The sequence below is a fragment of the Mycetomoellerius zeteki genome, unplaced genomic scaffold (genome assembly GCF_001594055.1).
Source record: "Mycetomoellerius zeteki isolate Tzet28-1 unplaced genomic scaffold, Tzet1.0 scaffold58, whole genome shotgun sequence".
Classification (NCBI taxonomy): domain Eukaryota; kingdom Metazoa; phylum Arthropoda; class Insecta; order Hymenoptera; family Formicidae; genus Mycetomoellerius; species Mycetomoellerius zeteki.
This window is the reverse complement of record NW_017257588.1, coordinates 2406998-2424939: the sequence shown is the minus strand read 5'-3', so window position 1 is coordinate 2424939 and position 17942 is coordinate 2406998. Positions and strand designations below refer to the sequence as shown.

The window sequence follows — 17942 nt, the reverse complement described above, 5'->3', positions numbered from 1 at the left end:
GATCTTTCGGTTATCTAATTTTGCTATATAACGCTATAATTTAAACTTTGCATATGTTGTATCTTTAAAATTGTTTTTAAAATATTTATTTAAAATCATTAAATTATTTATTTTTAAAATATATCCCTGACATACTAATTCTAAAAATATTGAGGGACACAAAACATGAATTGTGTATTTATACTCAATCAGGTTAAAATCCAATAGACTAGAATTTAAAAAAAAAAGTGTCCTTTGTTTTTATTTGGGGGCCTTGAAAATCAGAGCTTCATGAAGAGTGTAAGTTTCATAATTTGATAAAGTAATTTTATTAAATTTGTACAATATCTTTCTGCGCGGCTGTTTTGCATAGGCAGTGCTTCAAATGATATATGATCTACTAAAAAAGATTCTTGCTTCTCTGTTTTATCTAAGATTTATTCTTTTATATAATGTCTATCCAAAGAATATGTATCTTCCTAATCGCATTCTGATTGTCAGTATGTATCATACAAGAGATATATTCAATTTGTATACAATATATCGTAGATCGGTTTTGGCAGGTAATGATTGCACAATGCCTGTATTCTTTCACTGCGTGTCACAGGTGTGTACCACCGCATTGGGAAAGTCTTTACTACAGCGTCCATTAGGGTTCTCGTGACACCTGTTAAATCAGCCTCAGGTCCCTGAGTGTACTTTTCCAGAGCCAGCATTTCTGTCTGAAATAGCTCCTGACCGTATTCCTTGCGAGTTTGAGGATCCAGTTGAGTCCACATGTCTCTGGCTTGTTCGAGCAGCGCGGTGTTATCCTTCAGCCATGCATTACCGGAGATGTATTCCCCGGTCTCGACGATCACAACGTCGACACCCCATCTCCGCATCTCCAATCTTAGGCATGATCCCCAAGCTTCTACAGCAGCCTAAGATATATTTATAATAGTCTATTGAGCTACTCAAGCTTTATTAATGTCCTTCCAGTCTTATGATTATATATACAAATAGACAAGCTACGCTTAACTACGCGCGTGACAAAGAGGATTTACCTTAAGGGCACAATAAATGCCTCGGACGGGACTCGGTATCCGTGCCAGAAGACTACTAACAAGAACAATTCGGCCCTTTGACCTCCTAACCAGAGGAAGAAATACCTGTTACAAAGAAAGAAAAGAGAATATTGTGTTCTGACATTTTTGTAATGTTTTACAGTACCTGTGTTAAACGCGCTAGGCCAATGAAGTTGATGTCTATGCTTCGCTTGAGAACAGATGGGGGCACCCACTCGCATTCTCCGAGAGTCACCCAAGCAGCAGCATGCACGAGTGCCCACAATCCTGAAATAACGTAGCAACGATGACGTAGAAATAATCCGTTACACCGATAATCTCAGGAAGCTTTAAGAGATAGGGCGATATACCAGGAGCTCCGTCAGGCAAGTTTTCGTTGACGTAAAGGAAAGTCGAATGTATATCACGTTCGCTGGTAATATCTAGTTGTAGCACGTGCAATCTTCCAGACGCGTGGTCTTTCAACTTCTGCATGCTATCTTCATTCTCGCCTTTATTACTGAATCCAGCGAATACGGTGAAGCCCTTCAAAAGAGAGAAATCATACGTTGTCTTTAAATTATTCAATTGGTCATACGAGGAATATATATTTTCACATATAATTACCAAATCGTCTAGCTGTTTCACTAAAGTATATCCAACCCGCGAATCGCAACCTGTGATTAATACTGCCTTTCCTGCTGCAGTAACCTGTTGCATCAAGTAGACTATTAGGAAAACATAGTGTTTATAACTTATTGAATCATGATCTGATGTAATGAAGCTTTATAATGCTTTTGATAATCCATTGAAAGCCATTGATCGGGCGATGATGATCTCAAAGTCCTTTGTAAAAAAAAAAAGAACGTATGAAGCAGGAAGTATGGTAGGGCAATGGTAACAGGTGCATTATGCAACGTTTGTTAAAAAAGGTTAAAGGTCTCAATCAGGCCTGGTGTAAAATTCCATGAGAATTCCGATATAGAGGGCCTTTGAACTTTCAAATGTTCACAAGCATATGACATTATAAAAGGTTGAGGACATATGATTTTCATTATAGGGGTGCAATATGTATTTTAATTTAATTTTGAAGGTCAGAAAGGTTTACAGTTTTTTATGTAGTTGTAGTAAAAAGTTTTATATAAAATTATTGGGGAAAAAATGAGTAATATATTGAAGATTTGCGTTACACAATGCAAATATCTTACCTTTAGATTATGATAGAACAATGTGGATCCTACGGATATGACCAATAGCAACAAAAAGAGTACAAAGCTAGATGTCTGTGAGATCCCAAAGGTGTTTAATATAGTTGCCAGGATGACTGCAATTGCATGTGAAAATGCAATGGGTAATAGACACCTCTCTGCTAATTCCCATGTCTGACTGTCGTCGGCCTCTTTACTTCCATTCGACGGCATTCTTGATTCAGGTTTTCTATCAAAATTTTAACCAAACGTGATCGACTCCATTCGAATAAATTGATGTAGCTCACCGAGGAACCCTAACTGGGCTATGCCTGAGCTAACTTTAAACTTAAAACAGTATCTAGTCTCATTGACATCTAAATATAACTACAGTGCTGTGTCTTAAATTCAAAACTCCTAGCAGATTGAAATATTTGAGAGTTAAATTTATAGTCTTAGTAATTAATATTAAATTCTGCACACACACATTTCTTTGTAATATTACAATAAATAACACAAGAATATATATTACAATAAAAAAATTTAAATAATGAATTTGTATATGATAATTAAATTAATTTAGATTAATGATTTAAAGATATAAAACATATATATATAATGTATGTATAAAATTTAATTTTATCATTGTAATGAATTTTGTGTTTAAATATTGTATATATATATATATATACACATATATATACCGTAATTCATTATTAAAATAATAAAAGGTACATAAAATTTTCTGTTGTATTTTAAATCATTATCTGTTTTTTCGTGACACGTGTGTGGTTTTATTTATTAAAACACATTTCAAAGTAGTGCAAAATAGTGAGAAGTTTTATATCTTTATCTGTTCATTCTTTAAATAAAATTGCAAATATCCGTTCCGATTTCGTATGTATTTATCTGAATAATATATCTGGATATCGCAGATTCGCAAAATTATTTTTATTCGTTTTTATTTTCAATCTCCTTCAGTTTTCAAAGAAGTGGATCGATTGACACGTGTCGTGAATTATCTCGTCAATCCGTGTATTTTGCATCGGCCCTCTTTGGTGACGGTCGTGCCGGAGTATTTTTGTAAATTTCTCGTCAGCGCTGATAAAAAATGAGCGCGGCTGCGACTAGAGTGGGGTAGGTTATTGATTTCCGTGTAGGGGTGCTACGGCAGAGGGTTGGATGGATAGGCAGAAGTGGGTGGAGTAGATGCTGTGTCGGGGTGTCTCTCGTTTCGCGCGTATATACCTGCGAGAGAGTCTACAGGGGGTATAAATAGAAGGGGTAGTTGCACCGTTGACCCAGTGTTGGGTTGACACACGGTCAGTTCAGTCACTCAAGGCATCATACACACATCACTCTCTTTCTTTCTGTCTTTCTGTCTTTGTCGCGTCACACAATCGCCGTTGTCTCCACCTTCTATTCATTTTTTTTATCCGCGTGAATTGTTGAAGGAGAGAAAAAGGAGAGGTCTCGCTCAAGTCCTCGTTGATCCTCCAGGTCAATCCAACGCAAACCTGAGCACTGCCCTTTCATACCTGTTTGCTTCTTTCGAGCGATACAATTTTTTATCCGAGGAATCGTCGGACAACGATACGACTGCAACCTGGTGCATAATCGTCAAGAGAGCTATTCTTCGACGCTGAAAAAATAAGAAACTGCGCTTGTACACACCGTGTTCATCGTAATTGTGTTCGTTACATTTTTCATGCGTAAGGGCGTATTCCTTCCTCTGCTATCGTCGGACGCACGGGTCACTCGAATTTTCCCGACACATCGTCGAGACACGGACCAACTAATGTGCAACGAGAATCAGGCCTTAGCAGCAGTCAGTTCTCTTCAAGAGAATAAATCCTTTCTGACTTAGACGGTTGCGCTTAATTATCGTTGGGCGTCGGGGATTCCCAGTATCGTGATACCGAACTGAAACCGAACTGAATTAATCGTCAGCGATTAGCAGAGTTAAAATTTATTATCGTTCACCGATTGTGCAGAAGAAATATGTCGGAAACAACCGGAGTCACGCAGGGGGTGGGCAATCCTTACAAGATAGTTGACCACACTAGGGAACGAAGAAAGGGCATCACCGCCTCATCGTTGAAGGAGTTGACTAACGTCGCACGTAATCGACTGGCATTCCCTGTGGATGCGGATCTGACGATCGTGCTTGAACAGGATGGTAAGGAAATGTTCATGTTGCAACATACAGCAATTGTTAGATCTAATATCTCTTCGATTCTGGATGTACATAATTTGTTGCAAAACACATTATAAGGCTCAGTCACTATAATTGTTTTTATAAGGGATGAAGTTGCACTTTTACATGCTGATAAATGTTATAGGAACAGAGGTAGACGACGAGGAATATTTTGCCACATTAGAAAGAAACACAAGCTTGATGGTGCTGCATGGTGATCAAAAATGGGCCGCTGTAGGCAGCAGCAAGGCAGCGTCTCGTTGCATCGTTGTGGATAATGTGGATAATGCCGAAGGTGGTTCGAAAGTCGACAAGATTCGACGACGGCGAACGCTCATCGAGCCTCTGGTTTCGTCGCTTCACAGCGACCCGTCGCACATCTCGCTCTTGGGAGGAACCGAGTTGGAAACACTCAGTGATATGGATCCTGATAGTTTAGGCGACATAGTGCCTGACAGGTAAGCAATCAAAGTGACTTCGATCATACTTCGATTAATATGATTATTTCGATCAGCTTTTTAACTATGCAATTCTTTCTTCAAATGTGTCAACAAAAAGTAACAAACAATAAATGAAGAATCATTAGTCATTAAAATTGAAAATTATTGATGATTTTACTCATCTTAACAAAGTACTATTTAATAAATTAATAGCTAATTAAGTTAATTAGAGCTTGAAATCACCTCTCTTACTTAAGATAACATACTTTTTATATTATCATCAAGACATTGCTATTGATACCTTATGATATTTGATCAAGTGATTGTGTTGGACAGCATCATTAATTTCTCTGTTCCAATTTTGTTACAGACTCTTCCTCGAGCAGCTGAAGGAAGCTTCAGGTAGATTCTTAGTGGAGAAACGGCAAGCGCAGGAATCCATGGCTCTCCTCCAGATGTACGCGAGCGGTGGTGAGATGGAGCGAGCGTAGGCCATGTGGGGGGTGGGCGCCCTCACATTAGCAAATATGTATAGAGTGCGGCGTCGCATATTCTATAAAGGTCGCCAACTACAACAAACTCTGATCCTGTTCTGGAATTGAGCCCATCGCTATTTACACAAACTGATAGAGTAATTGAGAACAGACGAGCTTTAGTCGCTCAAGCCGAACGCAGCTGTGTCAGTGAGGAGAATTTTATGTTATCTCTCGCGATGCGAAGAACACGAAGAAACGCAGAGACAAAGACATTGTACAAAGACACGAAACACAAGTAGTTTACGTTCGCCCAGCATTTACTACCGTAACATCAATAATAATAATAATATAATAATAAATGATAATAGTAATAGGTTTCGCATCTTAGAGGAAATAGTAGCTCTAAGTTTTTTGTAGAATTTTTTTAATCTATATACATACGAGATTCAGTGGCACAACTATGCTTTGGCAATACTTTACATCCTTAGTAAGCGTACGGAATTGCTTTAATACAACATTCAAGAGAGATTACCTTGCTGTACCGGCAGAAATATACACGCAATTTAGCTGCTAATTTGAATAATACATAAGAAAGAAAGCCAAGCCGCGCGTAAGTAACACATTTCAGAGTGGATATTCCCGTCGCGATATTGCCATATCAAGTCTTAGCGAAACGGGTTTTGTTTATGGGATTTTTGTACTTAGATACGTCATACCGAAATTTGGTTCAACGAAGATCGATGGAATATTTAAGACTGAATTTATAGAGAAAACGAAAACCACCACCATTGATATCACCAATTCATTGTACACTAACATTAGCGACATAATAGCGACAAAAAAAGTCGATATCAGCCCTTTGATACCAAGCAAAATTGTGCTATTTGATAAAAAAAAAAAAGAAAAAGAACACATGGTAATCTGCAGCAAAGAAAGAACATAAGTGTTTCTGACAAGACTATGCATACACACTAGGTACTAAATATTACCCTAATTTTATGATTATATAATCGATAATCCAAACGAGCGATGCCATATTTACATTCATGTATTCTTTGAAAATCACGAAATCAAAATATATTACATACATTTACTATAAATTTTTTAAAACTGTAACGAAAGTGTATGTCTACTCTCCGCAGAAATGCTCTATATCAATATCGTAACGTTCTTCAATATATATATATATACATATATCATTATATATAATTATCACCAGCCTCTTGCACACTATAATCGCATTATACATATTTGTATTAGAATTTGTGCCACCACTCCGATTAAAATTTACGAAATGGTAGGCAAGACAATAGTCAGTATCGAACTATTTGCTATCTCACTGTATGATCAAATGTATCGTTAAATATCGGGCGCAGCACGTTTTGTTCTACAGATCGATCTTAGGGTATTAGTTTATAATGAATTGATGTGATTGATACTATTCTCAAAATAAACGAGACAATGCGTTGGAAAGTATAAAAAGGACGCATTAAATAGTACTGCCAGTTAAAGGGAAGATCGATTAATGCTCAACAATGTCCTAGATCTCAAAGAGGAAAGCGCAATTTTTTTTAACACCGGCATCTAATGCACGGTACCATGAAGATGGCATTATATATTAAGCACATACCTGTTACTCATTGCTACATGTATATCTTAAGAATAGAAACGCACTTAATAAGTTTAGCAAAAAAAAGTTAAATTTTAATGGAATGCAAGAAGTTGTCATTTATGAGTTGATGTAGAGCGTCGGAGGCATCCTTCACCCGACCGGATGCATTACGTAATTGACTCACAGCCTCTTGTAACACCAATTCACTTCGCAGCAATTGTCGATTAACAGCTGACAATTCTTGTACGCTGGTTGTGATTGCGCCCTCGGTCATTTGCAGAATGTCTCTATCCAAGGTTTCATTGCATTCGTCTGTTTAACATATGTCAATTTAAATGATGTTCAAAATTAATAAGCGATACGTATATACATATATCGATTTTGTGTTTTAAGATATAATTTAATGTCTTTCATAAATGCTGTTTTATAAGAACTTATAAGAAAATTCTTTGTACAGTATAACTTATAGATAAACATTGTAATTATGCGAATGTATCTGTGCAGTAAATCGAAATTGATTTAGAGATACGAATCATTGGAAAATAAGTTGTCGATATTCCACACATGAACAATCTCATAATACTGTTTAGCTATTGTACTGCTGTAATATTAATAAACGAATGTTAATAAAAATAAAATTCGTATTTTGTAAACATTTTATTCAACAAGCTTGCAATACTTGGTACTTTAATGAATAGAAAAATAAATATGTAATTAATTAGGAAATATGATTATAAATATTTTAAGATATTAAATCACTTACATAATTTTTTATGAAGTAAACTATTATACTTGATAGAACTTTTTTTAGATCTTGGGATTTTAAGATCTGTGTAAGGAGGACATGCCATTGCATCTACTGCTCCGCTAATACTACTTAAACTTGTTAAATCTGTGAATAAAAGTTGAATCGTAATTAGATCCTTATAAATTTAAAGAGTCAATATCAATAAAACTTACCATCATCAGATTCTGGAGCTTCGCCTGAGATAATGGTACCGCAGTATGTGGATGGTGTTCGTATTATAGGGAATCCTAGGCCCTGCATGTAATAAAATTTGTAGACAATACTTTTCATGTTAACTGTATTAAATTAAAAACATTTAGTATAAAATATAATATGTATAGAGGCGCATATATGTATGTTACATACAGTAACAATGTTTGATGCGTCATCATCAGACTCTGGAGCTTCTCCAGAAACAACTACAGCTTTTAAATCCATTTTTTGGGAAATATGATGTTTATAATAAAATTTTCATAACACTGCAAATAAAAAATATATATACTAATACACAAGTATGATAAAAGAATTTAATAATATTGTAAGAAGCAATTATCTTTCAATTTTCATATATTTGCTTTATTTAACGTAATTTGAAAGATTTTATTTCTATTTATCGTTATTAAAATTTATATAATAACATTTAATCCACATACATGCAATCAATTAACTACCAATATACTATCAATTTGAGGTTAGTTGTGTTATTAAAAACATACACAATATGTAGATTATTATTTTTGATTGTCTCAATAAGAAAACAATACACTTGATTTAAGACGATACGCTCTTTTATCTTTCAAGTCTGTTTATAATTTGTTCTGAAAAATACTGTTACAATTTTTTGCACCACATCACTGAGCTAACCAAAGACTTTCAGATATGAACATCTGTTATCATTAACATTAGCATATACATTTTTTACGCGACATTTGCATTTAACAAATAGAAATAATTATTTTAAAAAATAATTATATTCTATTATAATTAATATGAAATATGAATATATAACATATATTTAATATATGTATGTGTATGTAACATACATGTATAGATATTAAAGATAATTGATTTTGGATATGAGGCTGAATATCAAATTGCTTTATATTTTATTACATATCTTATTTTATACGTTACAAAAAGGCTTATTTACTTTTTATTTTCAGATATTTTTAATCTACATGTTATATATAAATTTACATTTAAATATACTCTTATAATTTATCACATTAGAAAATAAAATTTAAATTAAGGAACACGAAAAACATTATACAGTTTTATATTTTTTTTTTTTATCAATATATAGAAAAATTACATTATCCACGAAGAATATCTAATTCCTCAGGTGTGACGTGCATTCTTAATTCTTTCTCGCGAATTAGATCTTGAATTTGTGTGAGAAGTTGAGGCGCTACTTCAGCTGCATCTATGTAAATACTTCTTGTCCATGGACATTGAGTGACGCTTTCATGATAAATCTTTTCTCCTTTTTTCTCGCATAAATTATGTTCGCGCAGAAGGAGCATATACAGTCTCCACAGCAATGGACAACATCGTGTCGATGGTATTCTGGAAATAATTTTATGTAGTATAGCATATATCATAATATTGATGCATTTAAGTTCATTTTACAAGAATTTAATTATGTTATACCTAGAGAGTGTTAGATGAAAAGATAATAGCTTATTTAGTGCGGCATTCATTGCATCATGATGATCATTAGGAGACCAATACGTCTACGAGCAGCCAGACACATTGCCATGGCTCGCCACAATTCAATCTCAGTGCTTCTACTATTGAATCTCCAAGTTGGTAATTCACTCTGAAATGATAATTATTTTATAATTCTATTATTGATTTAGAAACATCCTATAGAGTAGTTGTTACAATTTCATTAAATAGTATTTTTTACCTCTATTCGAGTAAATACAGATAAAGCATAAAAGTTATTTGGATATGTATTTAAAGTTCTGCTTAAGGTTTCTTTTAACACAGCCTGCATACTCTGAGTTCGCTCGTAATGTAATTGCAGAATTGCAATTTGACTTTCGTACAACATTTCCTGCAATGATTTTAAAATTTTTTGTACATAATTGTTTAATTTAAATTTATTTATTAATAATTTTTAATCGTTCACAGAATATTAAATTAGTACCTGTAAGTAAGGATAATCCTTGGAATGATCAATGCAGTTCCTTAATGTGTTAATAACAGTTTGGATATCACCGTCTTTAATGTACAGGAAGTATGCATAGCATACAATAGCATCACGTTCTAAGTTCGACAGAAATTAAGTATCTTTTTCTTGTTCATTGGAAGGGATTTGCAGAAAATTTTGTACACACGAATGTAAATATGCTTCGATCAAAGAGTCTTGATTTTCGTTTTTGTTAGGTATCATTTGACCAAAGACTTTTAGTATCCAGGATCTGTGCGATTCGTTATACGTTCTAATATCAAGCAAGGTCTCAATGAATGTCCTATATACGTTAAAAAGCGCTGCTCTTTCACACATATTGGTAATCTCACACATATTGCAGACGGGCATGTCCCTTGAGATTGAATAGCAGTTTCAAGAATGTTCATACAATTACTGAATCTGCCCATTTCTAGTTCTATTAAAGCATATTCTTTATAAAAATACAAATTATTTCTATTTTCATCCTTTTTTAAAAATTCTTTCAACGTTGCTCTCAATTTTTTTCCTCTGTAACAAAAAAATTGATTAATGTCGCATGTGGAAATTAAAACTATTAGAATAAAGCTTTTAGGTAAATATGAATTTTACTTATTGTCGTGTTTTAAAGGTTCATCTTTGCCAAGAGATACCAATAATCTTTCCAATCGCAACCACCAGACATATATACTTGTCCGTTGTAATAAAGGCAGATTTTCCGCGATCGTATGAAATATTTTGCGTACAAAATCTAAATATGGTTCCTGCGCCGGATGAAACTTGAGATATCGAGGACCTGACGTTAAACGTCCTTCGAGAACGTCCTTCAATAATTCTTTCCTTTGATCATGACCAGCCATTTCACCTACCATAGGATACATAAAAGGAAGCAATACTTCTAAAGATTCCACTCCCCAATGAAAGTTTGTCAATAATAATTCCTATAAAAATATAAAGTATTTTTTTACGATTTGTAAACTTCTCTGTAATCTCATTTAATAAATAAGATAATTTTACTTACTTTCATATAGCGATCTCGACAAGGTAAAAGTGGTACTTTCAGACATAAAAGAGAATAAATAGCCATTTGAAAGTTTGAATTACGGGAAAGAATTGGATGTACAAAATCTGCCACATCTTCTGGTAAAATAAATCTTCTAGAATCTCCAACTAATTCTAACTCGTCCCTACTAACGCTAATCCAATGGCAATTCTCTCTCAATGACTCAGTTCTTTGCCATAGTTGATTTAATGGTAATCGTGACATCGATATCATTTCTTCCATTCCAACTGAAAATTAGTATTATTATTTAACACTATTAATAGCATATATTTGATATACTTTAATATCGTAAGACTCCCATTAAATTCTTTTTGGAAAATTAATTGTATATTTTATACTTATTGTATATATAATATATGTAGGCATTTTTCACACTTACCTCCTCAATAATTATCATTAACTTATTACATAATGTCAATGATTTGGCATAAGTAAATAACTTGAAAATTTCCTGCAATTTGAACAATTTGTATAGAATAATCTTAACAGAAGTCTTTTATTGTAATTTACAATATTTAATATACTTAGTTAATTTTTTTTCATCTATAGATCCTCGAAAAGAAACTAGTTTTGTTTAAGTTTAGATTCAAATTTAGATTTAAACGTATCGTTTCCCACATTTGTTCCCATAATCCTGTTTGTCTCAGGAAAATCAAGCATCGATACGGCATATCTAGACGAAATATAATATATTGAATTAATAAAGTATATGAAAGAAATATATAAAATTAAAGTATCTGACAAACGTCTACTTACGCAGCAACTGTGCATCATAAATGGAAGGATTTGTTCTTGAGCGCTGTCTCAAAACACAGAAGCATTTTGAATATAAATCCAATACTCGGGGTACAGTACACGATGCTACTGAACCTTGTGTGACCATGATAGTGTTGCCACAGCATAATATTCCCTGAATCTTTATCGACTAATACCTCTAATTGATTCGATAGTTCATCAGACGGAGTCAACTCTGTCATAAAATATAGCTTTAATTTTAATAATTCCTTGGAATCTGTATTTTTCTCGAGCGCTTTTTCAACAATAGATAATTTTTTCAATACTGTAGATCGATACGTATCTTTAGCTAATTGGTGTCTTTGATAATAAGCCAGAGTATCCTGTAACATTTATATTGAAATATTGTTAGTTTAATTTTGTATCACATATATTAAAACATAACATAAATGCTATTTATAACCAAAATGTACAAGGGATATTTCATAAAATACCTGAAAGTAAATATATTGCAACCAAAGTTCAACATTACGTGGGTTTTCTGTTAGTTGTTCATTAAATTCTCGAGTTTTACATTTTTGTTCCTCTTCCAAGTTCTTACACCAAGAAGAAACACTTTTGTTTGCTTCATCATCTTGCTCTATTGAAGTTTCTTTCTCATTCGTCTTCTTGATAATTGTATCTTTTTTCTTCTCTGTCTCTGCAGAGTCAATATTTTTGACATAATACCTATGAAACATGTCTTTCTTTGGTTGTTTGCTCTTAACATAACCGAGAGATTTTTCACTAACATTATAATATGGCCTCGCTCTGTGACAATATGTATTTATATTATTGTTTCCTTTATCTCTATGTCTGTCTTCAAAGTATACATTCTCAACATCCAGCTCATAATCCGGTTTATATTGTTTACTGTCGTGAGTACGTCTTTTTCTATCTATTCTTTGACTTTTGTCGATTTTCTGTTTTATGGATACTTTTGTGTCTCGAGAAATTGGTTCGGATGGTACTTGCTTTTCTGCATCAAGCAAAGATTCGTGTAAAGACTCGTCTGATGAAGAGTACAGGTCAAGAGGTTCTGTTTTAATTGGAATTTGTGTTTGAAAACTTGAGTTTGACAACCACTTAGTGGAAACATTATCTGAAATTAGCGTACAAATATCAAAGAATATATTAATTTCAAAGCAGAAAATAATGAAAAAATAATTCATTTTCAATCTAATTGTCTTCACAATCACACAGCATGAAATATTTCATGCAAGATTTGAAATATTTAGAAATATTTCTGAAATATAAATATGTTCTGAAATACAAATATGAATAAGAGTTTTTGATATATTTCCTGAAATGTTTAGGTTTCTATAATATTTCTAAAATATTTTTATGAAATATTTCAATGGAAAATTTTAAAACGTCTTACAAATGCTTACGAAATATTTTTTAAATATTTTATTGAAATATTTAAAATGATTCATAATAAATATTTCACGATGTGTAGGAATATAAACATTGATCAAAGTTCAAACAATTACCTATATCGCTACTGCTTGGACATTCAGTTTTATCGTTCGAATAAGCAGGAAAAAGAGACATTTCTTCTTCTTTTACTTCTCTTCTTATTCTTTTATACGGCACAAAAATATCAAGTTTTTCTTTCAATTTTTTCTTTCTAACCTCTTTCTCAGCTTACGATTTTCGAAGGTCGACAATCACGAGTTCTATTATTAAACATAAAAAAATATTTACTGATAATCGATAAGAGCGATTCTTCTTTCAGTAGGTAATTACGATTTCTTCTATTATTAACCGTACTTATTGTTAGTTTAATCAATTAAGTTGTTTCTTGCTTCAGTCACAACGAGGCGACATTGCTGCAAATAGCTTGAACAGCTGTTTCACAACTGTTGCCCCTTTCTACAAAGTGTTTAATTTTAATCTCGGTCAACAAACTCTTCGTCTTTTTTTAATTCTAAGAATTAGAAAAAGATGGAGAGTAAGTTGAAATTAAAGTTTCTATATTGTAGAAGGGACGAGTATACGTGCAACATATGTGTCACATGTGTGAGTCATGTGAGATACCAGGTGATCCGCGGTTCTGCCACGTGACAGGTGATTGACAAGTGGCTGATGAGAGCCTGATATAGGAAAAGGAAAGCAAAGCATTACCAAATATGTTGTTTGGGGCGTGCAATTTAACTACGTTAGTGTCAAACGACGTAGCGTTTCCTCAGATAAAACTGAATGACGGTGCGTTAGATAAAGATATAAGCATTGTCACGAATTCGTAAACACCGATTACGTAATTGTTTTTTTCCCTCCAAGGCCAAAAAATAAATAATGTAGGGAAGGAAGCATAATCAAGGACATAACGTCGATTAGTGGAGTGGCGTAATAATTTCAAGGAAAGATTGGAGGTACAAATTCCACCAGCCGGTGAAAGCAACACTGTAAATCCCCCTCCATCGATCAGTGGATGACATAACGTTTCTATTTTTCTCTCCGTTTCTCATTATCTTTGGAGTCTGTTGATCGTACAAATGTTTCGAAGATGCAATCTTGTCAAGCAGCTTCTCGGTACCGCGAGAGCATCGACAGAAGCTGCTGCAGTCGAAGGAACGCCATCTCGGGTAAGTGTCATCTCGTCGCATCTGTCAGAGCACAGTCTGTTTTTAAGATTTGACATTTCTATTAAAAATTTTCGTGATTGATTTAACGAATATCTCGTTTACAGTTGCAGCAGCTCAGAGCAAAATTGCAAGAGGATGAGCATGAGATACTCACAGATACATTTGGACGCAAGCACACATATCTTAGGATTTCCCTCACGGAGCGTTGCAACCTTCGCTGTGAGTCTTTTTAAAATCGTTTAAGTTTAAAATATTATATTAGAGAGTTGTCTTGAATTTTTGACGAATGTCGTTTAACATAAAATAACATGTTTTTTAACATCAGGTACATATTGCATGCCTGCGGAAGGCGTGAAATTAACTAAGAAGGAAGGTATTCTGAGAACAGATGAGATAATACAAATAGCTGATCTTTTTGTCAAAGAAGGAGTACGCAAAATACGTTTAACCGGTGGCGAACCCACAATTCGTAAAGATATCATCGATATCGTTGGTAAAGTCTACTTTTTCAATGAAAATGTGTTTGATTAATTTATTAATAATATTGTGAGTCCAATTCAGTTTTCAAAATTTATTTGCATATAATTTTACGTTTTAGGACAACTGAAGCAATTGAGAGATCTGGAACAGGTTGCGATTACAACCAATGGATTAATTCTGACGCGTCAGTTGCCAGCTCTTCAGAAAGCAGGATTGGATGCACTCAATATATCGCTTGATACTCTGAAAGAGGAGCGCTTTGAATTGTTTACTCGCAGAAGGGGCTGGGCAAAAGTCATGGCTTCTATAGATCTTGCTGTTCAACTAGGCTATAATCCTGTGAAAGTAATTTAATTAAAAAGCTACATAAATTTTAAACATATGGGTCAATTTTAAGCAGAATCATAAGACTCATAATGTGTTCTCGTAAAACTTGTAAGAACTTATGAGGTAATACTTGGTATTCTAATTTTATGTGTATGTATCGTAAGACATACGATTGTTCGTAAATATTTACGATTTTTTGTAAATTTTAAGGCTAGTAAAAAGCTGTCTGTAAAAATATATAAAGATATAAGCACTTAAAAATTCTTACAAATCTTACAGGAATATGTTATGAGTCTTATGATTCTGCTTAGAATTTAGGCAATAAATTGGTATATACAATAGTGCTCTATTTAATCAATGTGTTTGAATGGTTAGATCAATTGCGTGATGATGCGAGGCCACAATGATGATGAAATAATTGATTTCATCGATTTCACAAGAGACCGGCCTATCGATGTACGTTTCATAGAATATATGCCATTTCAAGGAAACCAGTGGAAAGAAAATAAGATGGTTTCTTTCAACGAGATGAAAACAATAATCCGAGAGAAGTATCCCGATTTCCAAGCTCTGCCAAATCAGCCCAATGATACGTCCAAGGTTTGTTTTTTTCTAATTACTAATATCTTACTTGATATTTGAATTAATTGAAATTGTATTGTATATAATGTTCTTTCGGCAGGCCTACCATGTGCCAGGATTCGTAGGGCAAGTTGGGTTTATTACATCCATGAGTCAGCACTTCTGTGATTCGTGTAATCGTTTAAGAATAACAGCAGATGGAAATTTGAAAGTGTGCCTATTTGAAGGGAAAGGCGAAGTCTCACTTCGAGACGCTTTGCGAAGTGGAATTTCGCAAGATGCACTTAAGGATTTGATAAGAAGAGCAGTATCACGAAAAAAGAAGCAACACGCAGGTATGCTATGTACATGTGTATCGATCAAAGTGAAAAGAACGCGCGGTATTTAATAATAAAACATTAATTCTTTTATTAAAAAATATCTTAGTAAAAATATTTTTAATTATTTTAAGATCTTGTTTTTTTTTTGTTTTCTTCTCTCTTTCAAGTTTTTTCCTGTTATCTTTCTGTTTATTTTAAATAAACTGTAGCAGTATCGACAAATCGAATTTATATCTCTGCTGTTTCAGGGATGTTCAATCTTACTCAAATGGAAAATAGGCCAATGATATTGATTGGAGGTTAATTGATCGTCATAATTAACTATTAAAGTACGTTCGGATTTGTCGAAATGCGCACAGATATTATCGCAAATTGCTATGTTAATTATGTTAACAATATCTTTTAGAATTCATTTTACAACATATTTACGTTGCAGCAAATCGTAAGGAAAAACTTCCTTGCAAAATGAGTAATACCATATTGATGCAGTACAAATATTTCCCGTATATTCCTAAGTACCTTAAAAGTAATGCAAATATTAGAATGTATTCGTCATTATCACACATAGACGAGACCGGTAAAGCGAGTATGGTGGATGTCGGATCAAAAAACGATAGTAAACGTATAGCGATAGCAAGGGGATTCGTGAGGATAGGTCCTGTCATCAGTAATTTAATCGCGGAAAACAATGTGAAAAAGGGTGATGTGTTATCGGTGGCTCAATTGGCCGGTATTATGGCAGCGAAACGTACCTCTGATCTGATACCTCTGTGTCATCCGCTCTCCTTGTCTTATGTAAACGTACGCTTAAAATTGAACGAGGAATCGCACAGAGTCGAAATCACATCAGAGGTCAGATGTACCGGCAAGACTGGGGTCGAAATGGAAGCTTTAACCGCTGTGAGTATAGCGGCTCTGACAATCTATGATATGTGCAAATACGCAGCCAGTCTTGGCACAATGCAAATATATGGTATAGAATTGGTGTCGAAAACGGGTGGTACAAAGGGTGATTTTACAATAGATAAAACGTAAGCCGGTATCTTTGTCCCGTTGATAGCACGAATTATATATCGACAGAATAAAACTTTTCATTCTGCTGTGAATAATTAAATAATATAGAACAGAGTACAATTTTGTATGTATCATTCAACTTGAAATCTTCCAAAGACTCAAATATGTCTAAAGAAAGATCGTTAATGTGTTTAGATTACTTGCAATATTTATTGTACGCACAAAATTTTATATATTTTTTATATGGTAAGGAAAGATAATTTTATTTTTTTTATTATTTACATATATATATATATATATAATGTCAATGAAGGTATTATAATAAATACTTTATATTATCAATTTTTAATTCGAATATTTTTGTAATTGTATATGTATGATTAATGTAAAGATATATAAAATATTATTTGGACTACGTTCAGTTTGGATGCTTTCAACGCTTCTATCTTTGTTTTATGTTTAATGAACAATAAAGATAAAATGGATTATAAGCGCGAGAGTCTCCAAACCGAACGCAAATCTTGTTAAGCATAATAATGAAAATCATAATAATTTTAACGTTTTATTGATTGATATCTCAACGGGACAGTTAATAATCTTTTCTTCTACAATTTTTCTTCTTACGCAATTTAAAGAAATTTTTAATTATTAAATTTTAAATGTAAGTGAAAAAAGTTTTAAATAGAAAAATAATTATAGCAGAAGTCATGAATCAGAATAGATATATTAATAATCGAATATATTTAGATAGAAGATGCGTTTTGTAGGTTTAAACAAATATATATTTGTTTAAATGAAAAGGGTAATTTATCACACAAATATTACTACAATTATGTACAAAGTGTTAGAAACATGTAAACAATTCATTCGCATTGTCGTGAAAGCCGCAGAGAAGAA

At 33.4% G+C, this 17942-nt stretch overlaps 6 protein-coding genes across 7 annotated transcripts; 3 read left to right on the top strand and 3 right to left on the bottom strand.

The window, feature by feature from the left end:
- Positions 1 to 284: 284 nt before the first annotated feature.
- LOC108728072 (D-beta-hydroxybutyrate dehydrogenase, mitochondrial) lies at positions 285 to 2608 on the bottom strand. Its single transcript, XM_018456428.1, has 6 exons — positions 2234 to 2608; positions 1653 to 1736; positions 1397 to 1571; positions 1192 to 1313; positions 1026 to 1130; positions 285 to 902 (listed from the first exon to the last, which is right to left on the bottom strand). The coding sequence occupies exons 1-6, from the start codon at positions 2444 to 2446 to the stop codon at positions 504 to 506; spliced, it is 1098 nt and encodes a 365-aa protein (XP_018311930.1). The 5' UTR covers positions 2447 to 2608; the 3' UTR covers positions 285 to 503.
- A 507-nt stretch (positions 2609 to 3115) lies between these two features.
- On the top strand, positions 3116 to 5358 carry LOC108728121 (DNA fragmentation factor subunit alpha). The gene is made up of 3 exons (XM_018456497.1): positions 3116 to 4391; positions 4555 to 4867; positions 5220 to 5358. The coding sequence occupies exons 1-3, from the start codon at positions 4214 to 4216 to the stop codon at positions 5338 to 5340; spliced, it is 612 nt and encodes a 203-aa protein (XP_018311999.1). The 5' UTR covers positions 3116 to 4213; the 3' UTR covers positions 5341 to 5358.
- A 1642-nt stretch (positions 5359 to 7000) lies between these two features.
- On the bottom strand, positions 7001 to 8591 carry LOC108728123 (uncharacterized). 2 transcript variants are annotated; one of them, XM_018456499.1, is made up of 5 exons: positions 8441 to 8591; positions 8091 to 8203; positions 7898 to 7979; positions 7701 to 7829; positions 7001 to 7249 (listed from the first exon to the last, which is right to left on the bottom strand). In XM_018456499.1, the coding sequence occupies exons 2-5, from the start codon at positions 8160 to 8162 to the stop codon at positions 7023 to 7025; spliced, it is 510 nt and encodes a 169-aa protein (XP_018312001.1). In that variant the 5' UTR covers positions 8163 to 8203; positions 8441 to 8591; the 3' UTR covers positions 7001 to 7022. The 2 variants fall into 2 exon arrangements, with proteins under 2 accessions (XP_018312001.1, XP_018312002.1); XM_018456500.1 differs by having other exon boundaries at positions 8560 to 8582.
- A 441-nt stretch (positions 8592 to 9032) lies between these two features.
- LOC108728125 (protein NRDE2 homolog) lies at positions 9033 to 13336 on the bottom strand. Its single transcript, XM_018456501.1, is given in 14 exon segments — positions 9033 to 9290; positions 9375 to 9441; positions 9444 to 9543; positions 9634 to 9783; positions 9877 to 10254; positions 10257 to 10428; positions 10510 to 10838; positions 10919 to 11187; positions 11489 to 11523; positions 11525 to 11633; positions 11717 to 11847; positions 11849 to 12078; positions 12190 to 12836; positions 13228 to 13336. Coding segments are annotated over 14 exon segments (2931 nt in total). The 5' UTR covers positions 13289 to 13336; the 3' UTR covers positions 9033 to 9037.
- Positions 13337 to 13551: 215 nt separating this feature from the next.
- Positions 13552 to 16482, top strand: LOC108728119 (molybdenum cofactor biosynthesis protein 1). Its single transcript, XM_018456495.1, has 9 exons — positions 13552 to 13616; positions 13720 to 13942; positions 14018 to 14322; positions 14427 to 14541; positions 14648 to 14815; positions 14921 to 15147; positions 15505 to 15729; positions 15812 to 16046; positions 16280 to 16482. The coding sequence occupies exons 3-9, from the start codon at positions 14233 to 14235 to the stop codon at positions 16333 to 16335; spliced, it is 1116 nt and encodes a 371-aa protein (XP_018311997.1). The 5' UTR covers positions 13552 to 13616; positions 13720 to 13942; positions 14018 to 14232; the 3' UTR covers positions 16336 to 16482.
- On the top strand, positions 16289 to 17292 carry LOC108728122 (cyclic pyranopterin monophosphate synthase accessory protein-like). Its single transcript, XM_018456498.1, has 2 exons — positions 16289 to 16360; positions 16468 to 17292. Exon 2 carries the CDS (start codon positions 16497 to 16499, stop codon positions 17064 to 17066), a length of 570 nt encoding a protein of 189 aa, XP_018312000.1. The 5' UTR covers positions 16289 to 16360; positions 16468 to 16496; the 3' UTR covers positions 17067 to 17292.
- Positions 17293 to 17942: the final 650 nt, after the last annotated feature.

Bases quoted from the DNA above. Each gene is read 5' to 3' on its own strand.
- LOC108728072 (XM_018456428.1), bottom strand. From the start codon at position 2,446: ATGCCGTCGAATGGAAGTAAAGAGGCCGACGACAGTCAGACATGGGAA. The intron at 1,572-1,652 runs GTAATTATATGT...TCTCTTTTGAAG, and splicing joins TGAAACAGCTAGACGATTTG to GGCTTCACCGTATTCGCTGG. The intron at 1,314-1,396 runs GTATATCGCCCT...ACGTTATTTCAG, and splicing joins CTTGCCTGACGGAGCTCCTG to GATTGTGGGCACTCGTGCAT.
- LOC108728121 (XM_018456497.1), top strand. From the start codon at position 4,214: ATGTCGGAAACAACCGGAGTCACGCAGGGGGTGGGCAATCCTTACAAG. The intron at 4,392-4,554 runs GTAAGGAAATGT...TAAATGTTATAG, and splicing joins GATCGTGCTTGAACAGGATG to GAACAGAGGTAGACGACGAG. The intron at 4,868-5,219 runs GTAAGCAATCAA...ATTTTGTTACAG, and splicing joins GGCGACATAGTGCCTGACAG to ACTCTTCCTCGAGCAGCTGA.
- LOC108728123 (XM_018456499.1), bottom strand. From the start codon at position 8,162: ATGGATTTAAAAGCTGTAGTTGTTTCTGGAGAAGCTCCAGAGTCTGAT. The intron at 7,980-8,090 runs GTATGTAACATA...TATTACATGCAG, and splicing joins ACGCATCAAACATTGTTACT to GGCCTAGGATTCCCTATAAT. The intron at 7,830-7,897 runs GTAAGTTTTATT...TTTTATTCACAG, and splicing joins AGCTCCAGAATCTGATGATG to ATTTAACAAGTTTAAGTAGT.
- LOC108728119 (XM_018456495.1), top strand. From the start codon at position 14,233: ATGTTTCGAAGATGCAATCTTGTCAAGCAGCTTCTCGGTACCGCGAGA. The intron at 14,542-14,647 runs GTGAGTCTTTTT...TTTTAACATCAG, and splicing joins GGAGCGTTGCAACCTTCGCT to GTACATATTGCATGCCTGCG. The intron at 15,730-15,811 runs GTTTGTTTTTTT...TTCTTTCGGCAG, and splicing joins AGCCCAATGATACGTCCAAG to GCCTACCATGTGCCAGGATT.
- LOC108728122 (XM_018456498.1), top strand. From the start codon at position 16,497: ATGAGTAATACCATATTGATGCAGTACAAATATTTCCCGTATATTCCT.